At 46.5% G+C, this 24358-nt stretch overlaps 1 protein-coding gene across 1 annotated transcript in view; it reads right to left on the bottom strand.

Moving 5' to 3' along the window:
- Nucleotides 1–3919: 3919 nt before the first annotated feature.
- LOC135368453 (PDZ and LIM domain protein Zasp-like) overlaps nucleotides 3920–24358 on the bottom strand; it is a 36326-nt gene continuing 15887 nt past the window's right edge. The window contains 10 exon segments of the mRNA XM_064601733.1: nucleotides 3920–5486; nucleotides 5837–5952; nucleotides 6011–6131; nucleotides 9024–9210; nucleotides 9896–10499; nucleotides 12226–12292; nucleotides 18265–18318; nucleotides 22946–23204; nucleotides 23314–23410; nucleotides 24071–24156. Of these exon segments, the coding sequence (XP_064457803.1) occupies nucleotides 5409–5486; nucleotides 5837–5952; nucleotides 6011–6131; nucleotides 9024–9210; nucleotides 9896–10499; nucleotides 12226–12292; nucleotides 18265–18318; nucleotides 22946–23204; nucleotides 23314–23410; nucleotides 24071–24156 (1669 nt within the window). The 3' untranslated portion in view covers nucleotides 3920–5408.

Below are 24358 nucleotides of genomic sequence, written 5' to 3'. Positions count from 1 at the left end.
GGACACGGGTACAAAGTTCTATTATTGCCTTCGATCTGTTATTGAGGTTGCTTGAGACTAGCCTGTCTGAAAATTTCTACGCGGTTTTCTAAGGTTGTTAATACGAGTAGTAAGTACGTATATAGAAGTGGCGCGTATCCAGAAAAGTATTTCGGGAACATTTCTATATGGGGTCTTTACGTGGGGAAGAACTATTTATTTCACCCTCGTTTCCCTCTCATAAATACACTACCACAGATATGATTTTTTTTGGGGGGTGGAGGGGGGTTGAACGCCCGACACTCCCCCTCTAGCTACGCCGCTGATGAGTAGTGTTTGATGTAACTTGTGGAAATAAGCACGGGCCACTTACGAGCTCGGGATGGTTTGTGATGTTCAACCGCTTCTGCTCAGTTGAGTTGAATTGAAAGAGAGAAGAAGAAAAAAAAGAAAAAGAAGAAAGCGGCACTCATCAGGAGCGCCTCTTCTGCTCTCATGTTGCTTATGACTGCTTTGCTTGTCAAGTGATTTTGTTAAAAATTAAAAAGATTTCTTAAAAAGGTTTTAGCCCATACCCTTAGGGCCAGCGAGAGGGGAGGGCAGCCGAGGATGGCGCCCCGGGGCCAGGGCCTCTTCAGGGGCCAGCACGACCCAAAGGCCCGTCGTAATCATATACAGTAGCAATACTTAGACTATGTTATGGAGACGCGAAGAGGGAGGCTTGGGCATCAGCCATCCCCGAGACCCGTAATTTCTCCCGCCGACCCGCATTCTCGGTTGTCATCACTACGGAACTTGTAGTACGATCTTCTTCTATTTTTTCTTTCTTTTTTTTTTGTTTACTTGGTGACTGAGGTGGAACTGTTCTGTAGAACTGTAACGAGCACAGAAGCCTGATACGAAGTTTTAGGGCCTATGGTGCGAAGGCAAAGGTATTGAACGTGGAAGTCGCGGGGGCAAAAGCGATAACGAGCTTCAATAATGTATCACTACCTCGGATGAATCGCGGTCAGCTGCTTCCCGGAAAACCTTTCCTGAAACACATAGACGCACAAGCAATTAAGGAAATGTAGGGGGGCTTTGCCGAATCTGTGCACAACTTGCCAATTCTGGATTGCCTTCCACTTGGAGCAGAACTGTGTCTCCACAAAATGCGTCTCTTGCAATTTACCCGAGAGGGTGTTTTTAAATGGATATAGAAATGGTTTTTAATGTTTTTAAATCAAGTCATCAAATCACCATCACCCTGGCCCGAGTTGCTCTTGTGCCATAGAGCACCAAAACACCAAAATTGCCATCACCGAACGTTCTAGAAAACACCTTTTTTTTCTCTCTTTTTCGCACCTCCCGGGTGGCGAACTTCCCCATGCCGAACTCTGTTGTTGTTAATTTTTCGTTGTTGTTTCGTATGATTTTCGTTGATGAAGCCCTTACGCATGACCGATGCCTAATCAAAGAATCTTCTTTTTTTGTAATACTTGCTCCTGACTGGAAAGTTTGCGCTAAATGCAAGATAAATCGCTAAGGACGTGGTGTTGCAGCTGCGATAGCACATCGGCGTGGAAGGTTAATTGGCGCACGGGTATTAAAATCGTTCCAGTACACAATGTCCTGTAAAGCTGGTAACGCCGCTGTTCCTGCACCGTTTTTTAACGGTTAAAAAAATCATTCGTGCGTATAACGTCATTTAATTAATCACCATCCCTATATAGGCGGACATGAAGCTCGCCAGAAATACCTGTCACAGTTTACATCCACTCTAGACATCGCTGAGTGCAGGACCGTGTTCTGCAAGGAGTGTTCTGTAGATAACGAATCAAAATAGAAAAAAAAAAGGATATTGAAGATTCGGGAGAAGCTCGGGATAGTGCTTTTTTCGCAACGCGAAAAGGGAAGGACGTAAGATTTTCAATCTAAAAGTTTGTCGCTGTTAGTATCGGACTTTAGTTGCATTAGTGGTGGCTGAATTACGTTTTTGTTCGTAATGTTGCTCGGCTCCTTTAGTAATGTAATATATTAATCTGATCTTGTTATTTAATAATTCAAACATGCTAGGAATGGAGAGCGGTCAAAAACAAATGGAGAAATGATGGGTAATAATAAAGCGAACAATATTAGAGAATACAATTTGTGTAAAGTAGTAGGGTTCTCGTTTACTTTTTCTTTTATCGCTCGGAAATTTGAAACGACATCTTTCGCAAATGCCTAGTATATATCAGTCCTGGGAAGTTTAGTTAAAAGTAACTAGTTGCACGATTGGAGTTACCGGGAAAGGTCCTATCGTCCTTCAGCAACGTAAGCTTGACAAACTGGTTTGGGAAAACTGATGGAGAGAATGGCTTTGCATAGTGCGATCTGGTGAGTCGAAAGAGAGGGAGTGTTTCCTCAGGAAACGTCGGGATTTCGTGGCCAAGCGTATACATGCCGTTTTCATCGCTACCGGTTTGGTGCCAAAACGACATCCGGTTTCACAGCAAACACGCTCTGCGCCAACCACTGTGCCGATTGATAGAGTTATCCCTTTTGATTTGTAGCAATTCAAACTGCCACAAAAAGGCGTACGCCTCCCGTTTTCAACAAATCGGGAAAGCGAAAGATATAATTCTGCATGGAGGCTGGGTACGAGCGTCCTTAGTCGCGGAAGGACCGAAAGTCTTCGTGGCACTGGAAGTTGTGGCGGGGGCTTCCGAGAATATCATGTGTAGTTTCTACCGATCCGGTTCTTGATCTAGTATCTACAATACCGCACGCTCGTGCTCATCGACGGATCGTGGTATCAGTCTTCTTGGACATCGAGCGCGCTTACGACACCGTTTCGCACATTTATGTCCTGCCCGCCTTGTCGTCCGTACGTCCCATGGACAAAGTTCCATAATGGTCCAAATGGAGTCCCGCAAAGAAGCATCCTGTGTCCGACACTCTTTAATGTGGTGATGGCTGGCCTAAAATCGATAATTCATCGAAAAGTTGCATTCTACGCGTATGCCTATGTTGCCCTTTGGACAGTAGGAAGACCACGACCTGCCACTCAGCCCCGCTTGCAGCTGGCTTTAAATAACGTCCACAAGTACCTCACGCAAGTTGAGATGGACCTTTCGCCCAAAAAGTGCGTCGGACTCACCACTCTAGTTGAGTGGTGATTCTGGTGAGTCAGCCTACATGCTGCAGGTGTAGACTGCGACGACTGTGTGTATGACTGCGGATAACTTCGGCCACCCGAGATTCTTCAACGTGCGCCGGAAATTCCCGGCCCCCCGCGCTGGTGGTGGGTGGGGTGGGGTGATATAATGTAGGAAGAAGGTGCGATCATACTGCTCTAGAGTGGCGGCCCGGTGCTTGCAGGGGAGGGTGAACGAGGGAGGGAGGGGAGAGATTATAGTGGCACAGGAGAGGGAAAGGGTGTGCTAACCCTCTTCCTCTCGGATTTGGGTAGTCTAAGAGAACTACCCACCACAGAAAACATGCGATCATACCTCAGTAGTCTTCACTGGTGTGCTCCCTGTACCACGGCAACCACCATGATTACTGGCGAAGTTATCCCATCCGGCACGCGCTGATGAAAGCAACGTGTACCTCCCCCACGTTGCTACCGCATTGAGAGAGGAGATATTGGCGATGTTCAGCCGGGTGTAGAATAAAGTGCGTGCATTGAGTCTCGGCACAGCTCTGCGCGTCCATTATTCGCATTTGAAATGTGGTTGTGCTTCCATTTTTAGTTTCCGCCGTAGTGCTAAAAGCTTACAGTCGAAACGGCTTAAACTCTGTGACTTCCTGACTTCCTATAGTAGAAACGCGTCCTAAGCAGTGTTCTACGGTACAACAAATTCAAATGCCTATAGCGTTTCTCTATTAAATACTTGTAGGGCAGAACAACCCAATGCGCAGATGACATTTTTTTTTTTTTTTTTTCAAGAACGATACTGCCAAGCAGACACGCTGCCGCGGATGAACTTTTTTATTTACGTAATCTGTTACATAAAGACGCTGACTGCAGTCATCATATGGCACATATCTTAGAGCAACAACAACAACAACATAGTACATGAGACAGTGGGAAAATACCGACTAGCAAATACTGGGGTAGCGTTCATGCAGAGTTTACTAATGGCATGCTGACCAAACACTCAAATCTGCTAGGGCCCTCCACAGGAGGGACGGATCCAGACCACCCCGTTGGGCCTTGGGGGGGGGGGGGGGTTCTTTGTCGAAGTGCGTAGCGGGGGAGGGGAACCAAAAGTTTAACCTGATACTCCCCCACCCCTTCTGAATCCGCCACTGCTCCACAGACCCAGCTTTCCTGCATCAAATGAAACATAAATAACGCGGAACCTTCGAAGACCGGCAGAAGACAGCAGTACTCTAGAAGGGCCTCGTTGGTGCACTACGGTAAATTGCATAGAAGCAGCGCTGCCCACGGAAACACAAGACGAAAAGACGCCCTTTGTTGATTTTCCTTGGGTATGTCAGCAGTTGTGCTATTTGTGTAATAGTATTGCGTGGCACAGGCGATTGGGTTATTAAAAACAAAGAGAAGGGCCTCCTCGAGAAACGTCTTTGTGACGCAGAAACTGCATTACTAATAGGGACTCAAATAGGGTCACAATTGGGACGCAAGAATTGCCGAAAGAAGACGCCCCAAAGGGGAAAAAATGAGCCCTACTCTAAGGTTGCGCGCGACAACGAAGACCGGTTTCTTCCCTATATATTCTGTATTAAGCAGTAGGTAGCATCATCTTACAGCCCGTTCATCCTATAGGTATTGACACTAGAGAGAATTTCTAACAATAGAATGAACAAGAAGCAGAAGGAAGATGTGATGTAAGGTGTTCGATAGCCTAAAAGGCGAAGCTATTTTTTGCAATGGATAAAGGATTATTCATAAGGGCATCAATTCAATGAACAGCACACTCTCAAAACCTCTCCATACGTATGCAATGGGATGTGAGTTAAAACAAAGCGCATTGAAATCTGTAAAATCGGAGTGCAAAAGCCTGGGATCCAACAGGACCGCACTGGAATTGTCCTCCCTTAAGACACCGCCGCCACATCATTCGTGTTGTTGATGTGTTTCTTGTGGCGCTACAATTGAGGTTGTTTTACTGGTTTGACCCGGCACAGTTACCGCAGGGTCCACAATATATCAATACATATGCACACTGTAAAGTATGAAAAAGCGTTTAAGGTGACACTAACGGTATCATGTGACAGAACAGCTTGACCAGAACGTGTCCATCGTCAAAGTCTGTTAATATAGCATGACGTAACCAGTCTAGCATTGCTTTTTTCGTATTGTTCTAAAACACGAGCGGAACAAGGCACAAGGGGCAAATGTTATTAAATAACTTCACCGGGATATCTCTCGCTATAGGAAATTAGCACAAAAAAAAACAACTCTTCAACATAGATCCGAAAATAAAATAATATAACGCTTAACGCGCGTGCGCCTTGCAAATGGGTTGTCCTCCCTTGGCATAGAAGCTCTTGCCTTCCAAGTTGTTGTGACAAATCTGAAAAAGAAAAAAATAACAGTAAGAAAAGAAGCGCTCTAAGATGCTTCGCGAGAACAATAAGCTCGCAATGTAAAGTGCAGCCGGTAATTGTAAAGCGCTGTCGTCTGCAAAAATGAGTGTCGTCTGCAAGAAGACGAAGAAATTCAACTGCGTTGGAACCGGGGTAACAACAACAACTTTATTACGGGATGATGGCTGGGGAGTTTCATAGCCGGGCAAGCGTTGGAACCGGGGTATTAAAGCGTTACAGTGAGCAGATGAAATTAAGATAAAGGTGTCGCCGACTATACTTAGTCATACGTAATGAATACACAGGAAAGATTACGCCGGCATCATGGCGACCTTACCGTGCACTTGAAGCACTTCGAGTGGTAGTTATTGCTAAGGGCTTCCACCCAGCGATCTCCAGCCTCAATGGGGAAGCCACAGCCAACGCACTTTGACGTGAACATTTCGTTCCAGTCTGCACGAGATGGCGAATAAGCAAGATGACCCTCGTATCAATGCGCCATTTATTATACCTTTCTCGCAGTAAGGTTGCCCATCCTCCATATAGAAGGAACTGTTGCCGAAAGGAGTCTTGCAGTAGGCACACACGAAACACTCGGGGTGCCAGGTCTGCTCCAACGCATTCAAACAGTCCTGGAAGGAAAAAAAAAAAAAAATTGCGAAGGGAATTAATGTTCATTCGGTACGTTTAATTTAATGGGACAGGGAGTCATTTATTGCAGGGCTAAAGAAGAATATAGTGCTCATCCATCGCCTCTGAGCCTCACAAAATGCCACGAAGGCTTTTACTTTTTCTTATTTCGTACGAGCTCTTTTAGCGGAGCATCAAGGGCGCTTTTAGCGAGGCCGTTTCGTCTCTGCAGGAAGCGCACATGCCACTTATGACAGATGTCGGTTTTTGCGCCCAAGCAAGTAATTTCGTCGCTCGCTTGATGCCGCTCAGACCGTGGTAAAAGGTAGCACGGTCCCCTCATGTAAGAGACAAAGATAAAGACGAAAACGCATTCGGGTAAGGCTTTTATATAAATTACAAAAAAAAATAATATGATTTTTATCGCAGACTACTCGCAGACGCGTTTCGCAGACTCCCGTAGGATAGTGACCGTAAGGTATGCAGAATGACTGATTATTCTACCGCATAATCTTAAAGGGGTCGTGACACTTCTGTGTATGTGGTTCGTCAGTATTTCACGCGTTGTACAGCTCCCTTCAACCTTAATAATAACACTGAAAAAAAAATCCGTCTAATTTCCGAGCGCGATAACAGCCACCCTGGGGGCACTGGGAATGTTAACTGAACAAAATCCTTGCGTTCAACTAGCAGAATAATTTTGTTCAATTAAGATTTCCCCATGGCGTCAAGGGTCGCTGTAATCGCGCTCGGGAACGAGACCATATTTTTTCCAGTGATATAATTAAGGTTGACGTGAGCTGTACTGCACCACTGGAGTGTTGAGGAAAAAAATTTTTTTTTTTCTGCGTGTTGTGATGGCATGGAAGAAACCGTAACGTGGTAGTCGAGATCGAATCGGAGGGTGTGGGTGCTTTTCTTCAACTGCCATTATTCTATTCAAGGAACCCTTGAACGAACTACCGCGTCAGCCGTTGACGTCAGAGGAAGAGCATCGGCCATTCCTATTCGTTCCCGAATGCACGTGACCTCGCCTCCCGCGCTTCCTCACTGCAGGATATACTTCCAGAGATGTCAGAGCCAGATGAGTTTCGGTTTAAGCGGCGACCGTCTGCACGTCTGCTCCTCTCTTCGCTGTAGAACTTGGAACGCATGTTCACATCCGTGCATGTCACTGTCTTTTACATTTTTTCGGCATAGCTTCGTGCGAAGTGTCACATCCCCTATAACTGCGCAGTTCAAGTAAGACATTGGATTCTGCGTTAACGGTGCAGGTATCCTGGACAGGCATTGCCGCGTAGTACACTTCACCGCAGCACCACCTTGTATGACAGGTGAAGCACGCTTTACAGGCGCATGTCGCTTTGATATGTGACGGCCCAGTGTCAGACATGTACAAGATACTTAAAAATGTATTTAAGATAAGATAATAAATACTAACGTTAGAATGTAATTAAGATAGAGTATAACTACATGAAAATTAATGTAATTAAGATAGAGTACAACATACTTCAAAAAGTATTTGAAATACAATTAAGATACTATTTATTCTTGAACGCAAAAAAAGTTACCAGTCAGTGGTCAATGCGGTAAGTCGCCGCTACGTGACATGAATCACCTAAACCCCGCGCACTATGCTGACCGCCGCTGTGTGATAGGAGTCATCTAAACGCAAGGCCCAAAAAGATGACAAAGGGATACCACATAACTCCACTAAGTATATGTGACCCAGAACAAAGCAAACTTCTAGCATGTCCCTGCTCGGCGAGGTCAGAATTCGGCATAACCATGTCAGGGCACACATAATAGACCCCTGACAGGCCAAGGATTAGTACACATGGGGCAAGATCTCTAAATGGGGACTTCCAAGAAGGGCCTATGTCCGGGTCAAGTCCAAGAGAGTCAGGAAATTTCCACTGAACAAGCAAGATAATGGAAAGACGAGACCCAGAAAGTCTGAGAGGGAGATCCAAAATATGTAATTAGAGTATTGAGTAGAAAATACCATAAAATGTATTTTAAATAGAGTACAAATACACAAAACAAAAAGTATTGAGTAGAGTACCAAAATACCGAAAATTGTATTTAAAATGCAGCATTTTAAATACAATACTCCAAATACGCGCGTCTTTCGTGACGTCATTGTCCACGAAGCGTTGTGGTGGAAAGCTTGGAGTCCACGTTTGAGTCCGGAGCGAAACAAGCTTCTGTTAGTTTGAGTAAAAGTGTAATGAACCCTGCAACGTGCTTCTTGCCACATCTATGCGCTCCATGTTTACAGCGGCCGCCACGTTGAAATTCATCACACGCAGAGAGGAGAAGCGCCTCAACCGACACCTCCTAGATAGCAAAGACCTGCGCCGTACGTCACGCACGGAGGCCTGCTCTGTGGCGGATCCAGGGGGGATGGGGGGTGGGATTGGGCGATCGCCCCCAAAACAGCAGTTTATACATTGGATTTCCCTCTCTGCCCTCCTCTACTAGCCCCATAATAGCCCCATCTCCAAACTGAGGGTCTGGATCCGCCACTGGGCCTGCGTGAGCTTTGCGAGCTGCTTCGAGCTTTCTCTTGTTTACTCTTCCATTGACGTCATAGCAGCATCAACAGCTGTAACAGCAAGCCACCCTGTGCGATGTAGTGCGCAGGCCTTCTACTATCTAGGAGGTGTTGCCTCAACCCGCATGCGTGGAAGGCAGCGATTGGTTCTCCGCTTGCAGCTCGCTGCGTGCGTCGGGCGAACTCCTTGCGTTCTGCTACGGAATGTCTCGCACGCGTCTGTTGCCACGGTCACCACCGCTCGCCCACGTCCGCACGCAACGAGACACAGTAGTGTGAAGTATGCTTAAGACCTTGAACACCAGCTTCGAACTTCAGATATAGCTAGTGTACGTACACCTTTGATTCTGTGTTGGCACTTCCTGCAGATAGGTGCGAGGTAGTTCTCGTAGCAGGTCTCACAGTACAGCTTCCCGTGTTCCTCGACAAAGCCAATCTCTTGTAGAGAACGTTGACACGTGCGGTTAGAGCAGAGGAAGTGTTCGGGGCACCATGTTTTCCCCAGAGCTTGGAGGAAAGGTCCTCTGTAATGAGAATAACAAAGAAAGAGCAGTGTTGGAAACTCCTTTCCTGGAGAAACTATCGTTTAATAGCGTCTGAACACACTCGTATAAACTCGGAATTCCCAAATTGAAAGAACGTCTTTTTCTTTTTTGTCAACGAGCGCTCAACGAGGGTATTAATCGTCAGTCATCAAGCAAGGTATCAACGGCAGAAGGACCTTAAACCTATCTAATACATGCACACTGATTCTTCCGCCGTGGAAATTTCTCACGTAAGCTATAGCAGTACGTGGAAGTGAAGCATAAGTAACAGCGTCGAGGCCGTAGGAAAAAAAAAAAAAAAATAGAGGAATAGGAGAGGGAACCGCTGACATCAAACGTGTTGACGTCGCTTTTTACCATCTCGTTATCCTTTTTTCTCTCTTTCCCTCTGTAAATCGTAACCGCACTGCCAGATTACGCTGGGATTTCGCAGACTGACTAAACCTCGGGGCCTTTTGTGTCGCGGGTCGAGCACGTGCAAATAGTACTTAGTGTATTAGTGCTTGGTGTATATGAGCAATAATGCACAGTTACATCCCCCTAAACTTTCGGCTAGTGCATCTGAGACAGCCGTTACTGCATATGACCCGGCTAACAACCCTGACCAGTGCGCACGTCAGTGTACGACTGGTACACGTACGAATCGATTAATGCTCATATGTACCTAATAGGAGATCCACAGCTCGCGCAGATTGCTATCTTGAGGCCCGTTCCAACTGGTTGCGTCAGCTGTCCTCGACCCCTCCGAGGCGCAGGGCGGGTGCCTGTTATACCAGAAGTAGCACCGGTCAGAGGAGGTCCGCCCAATGATCCCACTGGAGTCATGCCCCCATAGCTTGGAGTCATGCCCCCGTGACTTGGAGTCATGCCCCCGTGACTTGGAGTCATGCCCCCGTGACTTGGAGTCCTGCCCCCGTGACTCGGAGTCATGCCCCCGTGACTCGGAGTCATGCCCCCGTGACTCGGAGTCATGCCCCCATGACTCGGAGTCATGCCCCCGTGACTCGGAGTCGTGCCGCCGTGACTTGGAGTCATTGAGGCAGGTTTCTGCTGAAGCGGGGGCTCGCTATGAGGAGCAGCGAAAGGGCGAAAAGAGGGGCTCGCCCCAAGCAAGAAAGGAGAGGCAGAAGGAGCGCAAGAAGGTGTTTTGGTCTGTGGTGCCTGCTGAGGCGGTGGGCGATACGCGGACTCGAAGGGTGGTGGCGCCCCCGCGGTTGTGGGTGAAGGGCCTCCGGGCTGAGGCGGCGGCCATGTGAACTTGGCACTTCCTGGAAGGGAGGACAGTGAAAGATAGGGACAGGACAGAAAGAAAAAGAGTAAGAGTATGTCTCAAAAGAAGAAAGGAAAGAGCTATAGATTATTTTGTTATTTCCGACACAGAGGTTATTGAAAAGCGGAAGGAGCATTACGAGGACCACTGCTCCCACCCACGTGCTAAGAAAGCCTGTAACACGCATAGAGGATGAGCGCTCAAGGGTGACTGGGGACAACACGGCCATTGCATGTGGACTTGCAGGGGACTTGGGAGGAAGCAACCGCTGTTACCTGTGAGACGATCAGGCTGGCATTGCTGCATATCCTGCGCCTACGTAGCTACATCTCGCGCAGTGATGTATCTGAACGGAGCGCTTGAAACTCCGCAAAAACAACTGCGACGCTTTTAAGACACGTGAACGAGCAGGTACTTTGCAGACCATCTGGGTTCCTTCTGGATCCTTTGGGTTAACAATCTTTCAGGGAGACTTGATGGCGCTCAGGAAACAGTGACACTTACTTTAGGGACGTCTGAAATCAATTTCCATAAGAACCGGTGTCAAGCGCCCCCGTGCACGCCATGAACTAGAGCTTCCATCGCAAGGCGTTCGCGTATGAAGATTAGAAAGTGTAGCAGCAGAAAGGTCTGTGGGACAGCGCACGTGCACAAAAACGTGGTAGGGTATGCGGCAAGAAATATGCAGGTGCGAAGAAGCAGGCTCAACATAATCGCAAGGGGAACGTCGACAGACATTGCCCTTGTTGGGACATGTTGTACAACGTAACTTGGAACAAATATGGGGACTCTCTCACTTTGTATGCAAGACATTGTATATACTAACAATCATCATCATCATCTACGCCATCTTCTGGTTGGTTGTGCTCATTGCTGCATCCACTGGAAAGATCTGGAGGTGGAGGCAGGTCTTCTTCTGCGTACATGCACATGCTGTTAGCTCTCAGCCATGCAGACACCAGAAAAGCTCAATTTGATCTGGTAGCACCTTACTGAAAGGACACCTTGTACTTTGTTGGGGGAAAGAGAAGGAGAAAAGGGGAAAGGGTTCAGTACCTGGAAACCCTGCAATTTGGCGAGTCTTTTTTTTTACGACGTATAATCTTAGCGTTTCAGTCAGTTAATTTGAGAGGCTCTAAGGGTCTAATATTGAAATATATCTAGCAGTTTTTATTGGTCCTCGTATTAATTTTCCTCCTCGCACGTGAGGAGGATTCGGGAAAAGTGGAGGTGCCCGTTCGGCAATATTAGCAAGGTTTGACCACCGGATAGATTAGTGTACCGAATAAACCAGAAACATGCCGCAAAGAAATAGCGTAATCCGCGTTGTTGTGCGCAGCTAAAGCTGTGTACACGCGACAGCGACACTGTACACGCAGTGTACATTAAATTTTAAATTAAACATTTACTGCCGCAGGTCAGATTCATACAATAACCGCGTTATAGGCGCGTAAGCCGATCGGGCCGCACGCTTCGACTGCACCTCATTAACACAAACTGCATAAGCGGAAAAGTAACCGAATGTTTTTTGACGAGTCTAAATTTCCCTCCATGCAGGAGGACACAGTGCAAAGTTAACGACCCACAAATGTTTTCCGCGTTAATGACCGCCTGAAAGTTGACGCCAAATGGAGTTGACTTGCCCCAACCAACTGTCCTTTCGCCGGTGAAAGTTAAGAAGGGATCATCATGCAGTCAGTCGGACGAATCGTAAAACAGTATACCTGGAGCTGGGCTATGGACATCAGCCGGAGGGGCTGTATGGGGGTGTGTTCTTGCCCACGGTGAACTCTGCAATGGAGATTTATTGATATATGATACGTATGAGTTTGACGGGATGAACTCTACGCTCTAGCGGGTGGAAGGAGTAAACTGGAGGGTAATTACATCCCCTAGTTCCCTAGATTGCAACTACTGGAACTATATCCCAGTAAACCATAGACGTCCCAGGGACGTCCACGGAATATTGGAAAATGGATATTCGCTAGCCCAGGGACCTTCTAAGAGAGCATAGGGATAACCATGGGACGTCCGGGGGATTACCCTAAAGCTGATGTCCCAGGAACATCCATGGAAGATCAATTATAGGATTTGGGATATAAATAGAACATTCCTAAACCATGTGTGTTCAACCTAAGAGTGGCATTGTCGGTGCATTTCTTTCTTCCTTATAATTAACCGCCGTATAAGACAACACAACGTTTGTAACGTTGTATTAGTCATTGTTTCTGTTCATATATATGTCTCACAGTAATTCACAGTTCAGTGTAACAATCATGTGTTATGAAGTTCTCCACTTGCAGCTTCCAAGATAGCGTTCTTATGTTGAACAGGACCATAGTTCAGCTGCATTTGCTCCTTGTGTGTAAGTGCTGTTGCAACAAGACTACAATGATTTAGTCGCAGGATTCTTCAGTAAAAAAACAGTGACTTCCCATACTCTAAGAAAACCAAAACAAAATGAGATAGGGAGCAGCTATAGCTACTATTTCCCTAGGTCGCAATACACCTCTACCCGAGAAACGTCATCATGACATTGGTAGACAGACTGAAAGCGAGACAAATCGGAAGGGGGAGGGCAGGGTTCCACGAATGGGCACTTGTTCGCTGCCTCCTATTGAAAGCAAAGTAGGACCGAAGGTCGCGTCCCTTTCAGGGACCATCGTAATGCCCTGAAGACTGTGGCTTTCGGGCGCGACCTTGTCTGCCCCTAGCTTCGAGCTAGTTCAACTCTACCAAATTGGTGGCGCTGTCGAACACTATGACGTCATTTGTTTACAAACAGGGAGAGGTCCCATTACTCTCCATTTTAGTTCCATGACCCTGAAATTTACACCTAGAGCACTGCAAATAGTCTAGAAACTTCGCTTTAGTTTAGAGGTGAATAGTGTGGACTAATGCGTGTGGCAATGTACGTTACCCACAAAATGGAGTAAAGTTTTTCTTACAGTGTACCTGCGGAATATACACAAAGCATGGCAACATATCATCGATATGTAAGGAAAGATGAATCCGTTCATCTTCCCCAGGATCAAAGATATGTTGCCATCTTCACGTTAACACCAGCTTGCTTGTATGCTTCTATTCAACAGTGTACAAAACATTGAACTTGTGTGTTTTACCCAATGTCGTGACAAGTCATTGAGTAAAACAAAACATTGACCTTGTGTCCTACCCAATGTGGTAGCAAGTCACAACAACAACTGTATTGCGATATGATGAATGGGGAGTTTCACTACCCAATGTGGTGACAAGTAAATGAGTAAAATGACTGAAATCAATGTAAAGATATGCATGATTGATTGGTTGGTTGATGGACTGGTTGATGGCGTTTTACTGCCGAATCGCCAAGACGGCGAGCCGATCCTGCCTTAACCCCCCCCCCCCCCCCCTTTGCCGAGTTGTGCTGCAACACCCCATTGCCGAATAGTCTGCTTGCGGATAGGGCGAAGTGATGTAGCTGGGTAGGTATCATGCATCGTGGGCTGAGTTCCTATAGAAAAATGCGTCAACATTTGCCTTACAGTTTCAGGAGAACCAAGGGAAGACACCCAAACAACATAGCCGGTGTCAGTATTCGAGTTCGGTTCTACTAAATCTGGGTCATGTAGAATCAAGTTCCGCAGAACGTTTTTCAGGAAGTCGGACAGCGTTTAGAGCGCGTGCCACTTTGCGGTCATGAGCATTTTGGCTTATATTCAAAATCAAACAAAGTATGATAAAACACGATTTAATGTCACTTTGAACGGCAGATTATCGGCAGAGATTGAATAGTTTCAAAAGAGGGCGGTCAATACAGACCCATTTTAAGATACACACACACACACGCACACATACAAAAGAATTTAAAAAAAAGCTGCGCAATACTGGCAACTGGCAACGGGGTAGAATATCGTCCCTGGCGATGACACTCCCCAATCGTCATTATTAAAATAAAGTTTCTGTTTGCATTAGAAAAATGAGGCAGTAAATTCCAATTCGAAAGAAAAAAAAAAGGTTTTTCTTATTTCCCAGTTTGCGTATTTCTTAGTATAAAGTACAAAGTGTACAAACTTGTAATTACATTATTACTCCAGAGAGAAATTCAATTCAATTATTGCGTAGATAAACAGAGTAGTTGATTACAACTCCAGTCGGTAAGCGCCTGCCATGGATGTTGCGCACTTGTGATAGAGGATCTGCTCATTAACAGCCCTCTGGTGCCGCTAATCGGAAACTAGCTCGTTAATTTATAATCCGCTTTCGATTACGTAGACAGACGAACCTTGTGCGATCGGAATCTGTCTGCAGCTTAATTTTCCCCAGACTGCTGAACGCAGGAGGTCTGCACTCGGAATATCAAAGCGGTATAGAGAGCATAAATTTTTTAGCGAAGTCCGTTGACACGGAAGCGCTGTCTGAAAGTATCGAGCGTCCCTAAGTCACGCAAGGGGCACCTCACAAATTAATGTTATTTAAATGGCTTAGGGGTAAGTAAATTACGAAGTATGTTACTGTTTTACCGAGGCCGGTAGTCGGTCATTATAGAAAATGATTGGGTTAACTAACTAAGTAACTAAGAAAAAAGGGCAATATGGTTGTCTACGTTGACGTAATTACTTGTAGTTAATTACACACGACTGTGGTTACTGATAACACTTCTGCGGGAGCGGAAAATAGTTTTATGGATATGACAGTGCACATCTCAGTGCCGTTCTACGATACTCCTCCACCAGTACTAAACCTTGCACGTGTCATTTCTTTGATTGGTCTGTTTGTCCTGTTTTCCAAAACCTGTAACTATGGGCAGAAGAATAACTCATTCTCCGAGCACACTTCTTCACGAGTGAACGTTCGAAACGTTTCCTGAGCGTACCTCGCACCTCTTATTAAACCGCAACTTCCTTTCGATTACGATCTCCGTATTCGCGCAGCGCAAAGTAATCAGCTCACCTCAATACCTTAACTCAATACCTTCGTTGAAATAGCCGCTGAAAAAAGGTGCTATAAGTTACACATGATTGAAATTAACGGATATAATTATATGAGCTGTACAATCACTGACGTACACAGTTCATCCAATGTGTTGCAGAAGATTGGGGCTCCAGCCTACGACAAAACGCCAGACTCCCTGTAAAAAGAATCTCTGTGGCTAACAATATATGGGGAAAGAGCACAATAAACTAGTTCCCGACTCGTTAATAAGACATCGCGGAGATCCGGTGCAAGTGGATAACCTCATTGTCCTGTTTCCCCATAGGGATAGGATAAGGACATCTCCCTTAAATTGGTGCCTCCCCCGGGAAGGCGTCCCTCTTTCTGTAGGGCAGTCATGAGGAAGTTACAAGTGCAAGAAACTTTGCTGTAGTTTATTGTTCACAGAAAGGCTGGCTACGCTGCTATCTCGGCGTATACGGCAACTCAGTATAGAATGATACCATAGGGGACCGGGATAGATGGGGATAACCAGTTCCTCTTTTTCCTTTCTGGGATACACTATCTATACATATCATGATAAACCGGCAACCTTTGTGCTTTCCGCATACAGCACTACTGTAACTAATATCTGATTCTTTCGCATTGAAACTGTTAGAGTGTAATCCGGTTTCCAGACCCGGTAATCCGGATCCTACGAGTTAGAGTGCAATCCGGTTAAAGTAAATTTGAGATTTTCATCAACATAGCGTCAGACTATACATCTGCCGCACTCACGTGAAAGAATGCATGTGTGCCTTGTGCCAAGTTTTGCAACATCTAGTTCTGTACAGTGTTAATAGAACTTAACTTATATCGTGGGCGTATTAGGCGCAGGTACGGCGGAGAAGGTGCTGCTGGCTGCAGTATTTACCAATTACAACACTAATCGCGAGCCTCTTAGTTGAGCTTCCTTCCAGAAAATCCTTTATTGCTCCCTCATTAGCATGCAGGTCGACGTCCTTACCTTTGCCGCGCACTATACGTGGCGTCACAAACGCACTTCATCGATGATCATAGATAACATAGTACTTTCGAAGTGGCGAAGCCTTTATTATCAGCGGAATCGGACACCATTGAGAAAACGAAGGGCCGGAAAAGGAGTAAAATAGGCGCCTATTATACTTTCCTTTTAATTGCGTACATATCTGTTACACCTGAGACCTCGCATGGTTTTCATAACCGTCTAAAAGAGGTGTAGCGCTTTGTGCAAAATGCCACCTGTTCGCTGTTTGAACCTTCGCAGCAAAACACACGCTGAGTAGAAAGCCGCAGATGAGCATCCTATGTGCATGTACGGCTAGAAAAATACCATACGGTGTAAATAAGAGTACATCTATACAAGGATGTCATCCCACATAAAGCTTCAGTGGCCCCAAAACAGCAAGACGGAAACTACTCAACTATTCCTTTGTGAAGTGCCTTACTTACACTTAGTTACTGTACCTTATTTACACTTTCCTGAGGAGCGAATCTGTCACATAGTTCCCCGGCAACCGCGACGGCAATCCTTATATCAGGATGTTCTTGCCGCGCAGTGCATGGATCCGGATCACAATGCACGCAAAAGCATCAGTGAGGAACGTTCTGCACTTGAAACACCTCATGTAATCGTCGTCACATATCTGTGGTTGTTGTCATTATTGCACAACATACGTGTTGCGCACTAATATTTTGTTATTTATCTTGGTACGGAGAGAGATACGTCATCGGAATGGTAGAAGGTCGTCGCACCCTTTTATTTACATATAACTGACTTATCTGAGCTCCTGGATCGCTCCTGTTGCTAAAATACACGATCAGAATGTAACCCCCGAGTTCGTAGATGTGACTTGATCTCAACTTGACTTGCAGATGCCTTGGAAGAGCGGCAATGTAGAGTCACTAAATATTTAGTGACTCTACGGCAATGCACTTCAGAAACCCTGCTCGGCATGAAGCATTTTTACGCAGCGAGCTCGACTTGACACGTGTGGTGAAAATTTCGAGTCAACGCTCGGGCTACCTTAATCGTGACTTGGATAACGCTCCAGTACGGCAGCTTCGGGAAGCCACATGACGACTTGACTTTACATGACCCGATACGTCATCAATTTGTTTACAGGGACTTTGCACAAGCGTTGGTGCCAGATGACAGGTGTGGCGCATAATATAGTCCTGACGCTAAGAAATGTCGCGTTTCCGTACTACAAAGCACATTTTAAGTGCAAACCTGAGCGCAGATCTCGCTCCCAGACGCAGTTAAAGTTAGCAGGCTGCGACTTGACGAAGTAAGCCAGCGGGAGGGTTCATAAAAAGACTCAAACCGCGAATTCAGCGAGGACAGGTCTCGGCGCAGACTTGCACAAGTCAAGATGCGGCTTCAAGTCAAGTCACATCTCTGAATTCGGTGGTAAGACTCAAAGTCACCGCGGCCAAATCCAGCCGACCAACGCTCTGCCCTCAAAGCTCTTCTGACCTTTTTTGGACACCGTAGGGCTTCGGTCTTCATGTGAGGCGTCTCGTTATTCCATTTCCCACGTCACCACCACCAACACCAACCAACAACAACCAACCAACATCACCAACATGAAATAAAGTTGTTTTGTTGTTGTTCAGTGTCGCTGTTTTACCAAAAGACATGTGCAAGTGTGCCGAAGTGTAAGTGTATTCTGTTTCCCAGCATGCGTTGCGCGGCTCGTACTTTGAATGCCCATTGTCTTCGAGGAGGTACGACCATTGGCCGCGTATAGTCAGCTCAGGCTCAAGAACTATACAAGAAGTGCTCCCTTCCTCTCCCTCAGAAGTAGTATAGAAATATAGAAGGTTACCTGTGGTGCAGCGGGTTTAGCGGTCGTCGGTCCCAGCGGGTACTTGGTCGTCGGCTACATCGGCCGGGGGAAAAAGAGCAAAGCACACTGAGCACGATGCAGAAGAAGCTTCATTCATGCAATACATAACAACATACATTCCAGGTCAGCCGTGAGAGGGCGCAGTCGTTCAGGAGAGTTGTTATTGGTCAGTGGGGGATACCGTCTGAGATTAAGCTTTCCACAACGAAGCCGTTACAAGAAACGCAAAAACTACATACTTAAAAAAAAAAGATAAAGATAAAACGTACTGCATAGGAGAATCCTCCCTTTTCCCTGGAGCACGTTCGTGTATTTTATGTAGCGAGAAAGCAAATAACTGTTATTGCGGCAATCCATTACTTGTTCGAAGATGATAGCACAGCACACAACTCATCGCATATACTGCCGTTCATAGCGCAGTACTTCGGAATATTTATTACGTACACTTTTATGTTGTTTTAGTGCTGAAGATGTATACTCTGGTATGCACTACTTAGTGCTTGTTTTGTCAAATACATAGCGCAGATGTACGCGCAAGAAATTTGATTAGTGCAAACAAGAGCTTATATTGCTCGTTTTTGCATGTAGACTATAGTACCAAAGGACAAAAGCCGAGAGGCACGAAACACGATGACAGCACGACAAAAATTTCTCAGACACAGCAAAGCAGCTTGTCTGCAAACTTCCCGTTATTTCGATCGTAGTCTTAGTCCTCAGCCTCACAGCCGACGATATTGATCTCGAGGGCTCAATTATTGTCACGAATTCCTTTCTATCAATTCCACCACACATATTCGCCCGCACATATAGACCCTTTCAATGTTTGCAAACAAACGCTACTCAAACCAGAAGGCTTACGGGGTACAAATCCAGCTGACGCACCCTGGCGTCGAGAAAGGGTCTATAAAGGATATCGGTATCTAAAAGCAACTGCAACTAAATTATCGCCAAAGGCTCTCAGATGTTGAAGGAATGTCCTCAGCGACGAAGACTACTCTGAGCAAATAAACCGAAAAGCTCCCACAGATTCTCCCCAAAGCGGCATGCTGTTACTTCTACAAAGCGTCCAGATATGAATCAGTGAGTGAAACAATCAGAGCGATCTCTTTCTAAAGTAGGCCATTGCACGTTCTAATCCAACAAAGAGGAGTGTTAACACGAGCATAAAGTGCCAAGACAAGTGCATGCTCAATACCAGCCAGCGTGCCACTTTGAAAAGTACACGACACGCAGGGAACGATAAAGTTGCACTTTATTTTGAGAGTATAGATATGGGTCACATAGTGACTCTTACAGGCCTGCTGCTTATCTCGCTTAACACTCCTCTCAGGAGGAAATACAACAGTTGAATCAGATTCCAAAGAGAACATGAAACACAAAACAATATTGATACGGACGACTGAAACTGTGTCACCGTGATAAAAGAGGACGGTTTTATCAGGTCGAAAAGTCAGCTGACTATAAGTCACACTTTAGTGTGCTACAGCGATGGCTGCTGTGGGGCTTAACCGAAATTCAGTCATCAATAGACTTCAACTTCTCAGAGAGGTACGCGTAATATGACTACTCGTACTACTGCTGTTGCAGAATTCTGGCCCTTTATCTTATTAGTTTCTCCACCCTTACTTTTACGCGGCTACGCACAGTTGTTGCAGCTCACTATACCAACGCCACCTAGTTACACGAGGCTCACTTCTTCGCCATTTGGGGTCGCGGTGTCGTCTGCTTCAGCCAATCGCTGCAGACGGGCCTCAAACACAGGCTTTCTGTGGCTCCCAGTGGCTGCTCATGCGGCTCAGGGCGGCTCGCTCATGCCCATAGCTACTGCGGCCAAGAGCACGTCGTGATTAGCGGCCTCTTAATGATTACGTCACGAGGTTTAAGCGATTTCTAGGTGGCGTTGGCTGTACTCCGTCACTGATCGCGATAGTCTTTATGCCATGTGGACCGGTCGCCTTTATCGTCTGACACTTTACCAGCAATTCCCGGCTATTATATTTCCTTGTATTGTCTCTTCCTGGTGCGTATACCTAAGTGTATCTTTATCAGTAGTCCCGGGGGCTTAATCACTTGCACGCGTTACGAGCTAACGAGGGGCGGGGCACTCGTCGAGAAGGACACGTGATAAAACACGTGCACGGCGTCTTTTGTGCGATACGTGAAGGGCGTGGTATAAGTAACGCGCAATGTGTCACGTGCCCATCTTTTTCAATTTCCCGCCCGCCTTTTTGAATCTCCCGCCACTCGTTAGCTTGTAACGACCGTAACGACGATTAAGCCCCCTGGACTGTTACTATAACTTCAGACTCTGGTCGCCGTTACCTCCTCCTTTGTTCTGGAAAATTCCACGTCCCCAGTGTTTATTCATTATGTTCATCTTCATCAGTCTTGCTTGTTAATCATGGTTGTTGTCGCTCGTTATTAACAAACAAAACTATTTCGCGGTATCTCCTTTATCACTAGATCTGTCAGTTCCAACCGTCCTTTACAAATTGTCTTACAATCATCAATAAACTCGTTCTTTTTAGTTCTTTCATGACTTCACTCCTCAAGGTGTCCACGACGTATATCAAAGCGATATAACGGTTGCATCACAGCATCACTTGCTGTCAGGAGTAATTGCCTTAATATTCGTATTGTCAGTCATGCACACACCTGTTACCCTACCTTTATGCACGTCTGCGCGACCGGAAACCGCGCTGGTACCTCTACGCGCGTCAGGTACGGCAGACATTGACAAATGCAACGCTCTAAGTTTCTACACAACATAGGTATTTCGTGGGTGCACAAGCAGTGTTTACTTAAGTGTGTTTCACATTCTGTCATAAATTCAAGTAAATATAGTGCTGCAGGCTTTTGCCATTTCATTACGTGGGCCCTGTCGTGACTATTGCTAACAGAAGGTGCCGGTCCATCGTTAATTATTTTTCCGTGATAGTTGAAAGACAGTCGAAGCACAATTCTTCCCAAATGTTTACCATTAAGTGTGAAGTCCTGCCTGTAGTTTTGCATGAAACCGAACAACAAGACATCAGATGTTACATAATTAGAGAGTTTTTCCAAGCAGGGTTTTACGTCGGGTGCCATCGGCGAAAACCTGCAGCAGAACTGAGTTTATGATACATTAGGGACACACGCGCGAGAATGAACCGTTGCCTTTAATACGAACATCCGAAGGCGGAACACAGCACTGCGTACATTTGTTTGTGTTGTATGTCACAAAATGGAAGACTCGCTTGTTGGCACAGAGTATTGCCAGAGACACAGCATGTAGTAAATGCAAGAAAGCTCACTGCACACTAAGTAATAAATTATCCTTATCCCTACAGCGACAACATAACAAGACTAGCGAGCACTTTACAGGTGGCATTCAATGAATACACGACGCAGCGCGGCGCCTTTTCATAAACAACATATCAGATAGTCTTCGCGCTGCCACCATTTGAGCAGAGTTACCCTCGTGTGTGAGTTTCACGAGCTTTACTGTGTGAAGTATCTCAGACAGGATAGCTTCTTTCAGAATTACCTACGCCTCAAGGAACTACGTACGCATTTACAAGGTACGCGTTTACGTTTGTAACGTCACCGTTGCTACAGCAAAACTTGCTCAGCATGGTCCACCGGTTTAGCTGAAGAAGTGACCAAAATTTAGGCTCTTGTCTGCATGAATTCTAATACAGTTTTCTTATGCACTTTCTTAGAAAGACATGCGGTAATATAAGCTTGGATGAACCCCTCGTATAAGACGTAAAAGTGTATGCCTCAATTACAGTTGAGGGCATCGGCAGCTCATTCCACATCGAGCCTGGTCATGGCTCATCAGCAGGAAGTATAGCTGAACGTTGCCTTAGGTTAGGGCTATGATGAGGTAAGCATGTCTTCAGTAATTCCTGCTGATTCCTGCTGTGCCTCGGTCGCACGGGGAGTCCTAGCAACCATTGCAACCAATGACCATTGAACACGAGCGTAGCGCCACACGGCTTATAACCTGTGAACTTTCTAAGGAGCATTTGGTCGAACCCTCCACGAGAGGTTGACGCGCCACACGCTGGGTGGCATTACGCGCATTTTTAATGGCCACTGGCTTCAATGGTCATTAAGTCTTTAACGATGGGTCTTCGGGGGAACGAGGAACTGTATCATAAGCACGTATTTATTCGGCTGCGCTCTTGGCTTACGGGCACAGGCACTGACCATGCTGATCTGCTATCTGATTAGGTAGTGACTGAATCACACTGCAGTTCTGATGCGACGTTGGTTGCATGTCTGATTTACGCGCGGAGCACCCAGCCGGCTAAGCCATCATGACTGTTTTGAACGGCTGACCAAGACCTGCTGTAGCAACGCTTCAGTTACACTCTATTTGTGCAGCCAGAGAAATTTGGCTTTATTAACAGTCGCGTACTTTTCATATGGTCATCCCCTTGATACAATTGTTTGCTTGATGCCAATGTAGAGTCCCGCGCGCGTAGACGGCTACCGCGCGCGACGCCCGCGGCGCGATGATCCAAGAGGTAGTCAGCAAGCCATCACCAGAGCCGATACGAGTTGCCACCTGACGGCTCGATTAAGAACCCGACGAAAAGAAAGCAGAACGCGTCGAAGCCAGGGCAAGGCGCATTTAACACTGCTGCTGGAACATTTTACGGAGATTACTTACACCCAGTGCAACGAGAGAGTCCGTCACAACGCCAGACTCATCAGCATCCGACGGCTGCGATGCGGGTGGTGCAGCCCCGTACAGACTGGCTGCCATTTGGGGTGCGGGCGGTGCAGGCGAGTACTGTGGTGCAGGTGAGTACTGTCCAGGAGAGAACTGAGGCGTCAAGGGCTTGGGTACCGGCGAGTACGCGCTTGGCTGTGAGAGCGGTGTCTGGCTCGAGAAAGGTTTCAGCGCTGGTCGAGGCGCCTGGCTTCCTCTGAAAAACACACAGTTTAAAATAAACGTTATATCTTTCTTTTCGTCCTCTCTAACCAGAGTACTGACTGATTAGTGCGTCGAAAGGCATCCAAAACGTCGACACTCACGGTGAAACGGCCACAGGCACAGCCTCTTGGTGATGAGCGCGAGCAGCTGCCTTGGCGTGGACGTCACAATACAGCTTCTCGTTCACGTTGAAGTATCCTGCAACACGAACATACGTACGATGGGGGTTACCCTCCGAGGTTCATGAAAGAAACTCTGCAGTGATCGATGTTATAGTCACTAAGCGTCTCCTCACGCTGTCTACGCTGAGGTGAACCCATCATCCCATCAGAACTCATCCCATCACCCATCAGAAACCATCAGCGCCATTTCAGTTCTGCAGCGCTCTAGTCGCGAAGCAACGAAACCACCAATTGACTTGTATCGGCTAATCGTGACACCGTGGCTTCGCCTCCTTTAAGCAGCCAGTTTGGAGAATACTACACCACCGTGATGATTTGCGTTACTGCCATTCTCGCGAGACTGGAAACTGCAAGGTTCGCTCCCGGCAACGGTCACACCTGTTGGACACAGCGCGAAGCATAGAATAGAATAGAAGTAGAAAGAGAGAAAAAAAGAAAACGGAAACGGTAGGTCGCACTGGTCATCAGTTGTGCGTATTAGTTCGACTCTGATGCAGTACGTACAGGATTTTGCAAATGTCCCTCAGAGCCTCAGCGGGGACAGCATGGGCTGAAGTTTAGACAGCGACTCTTTTTGACGGAAATATGGTGACCATGTTACAATTTTTATGTACAGAGTGATTGCCTGTAGGCGTACGTCCGCATGGATGACTTGACGGCCCTGCTGTGTACTCACCAACGTTCTTTAGCGATGTGCCGCACGTGGCGCAACGGAAGCATTCGGCGTGCAGAGGACGGTCCTTGATGCGCACGAAGACACCCCTGTTGCGATAAATTCATCTTTATCAGCTGGACGCACAGAAGGAGTCGCGCGCGGATGTAACAGCTCGCGTGGATACCGTACACTTGGCTATACGCGTCGAAGACAAAAGAGTGTCCCGAGCTGTGCGCGGCACAAAATGACCTCTTCCTCCGTATCCGCGTACAGTCCCGACTATCTTCGTCAGTAGAGTTTGTTGTCCAC

The sequence above is a fragment of the Ornithodoros turicata genome, chromosome 9, assembly GCF_037126465.1.
Source record: "Ornithodoros turicata isolate Travis chromosome 9, ASM3712646v1, whole genome shotgun sequence".
In the NCBI taxonomy this organism is placed as follows: Eukaryota; Metazoa; Arthropoda; class Arachnida; order Ixodida; family Argasidae; genus Ornithodoros; species Ornithodoros turicata.
The sequence above is the reverse complement of the archived record's forward strand: the minus strand, read 5'-3'. Positions and strand labels throughout refer to the sequence as shown.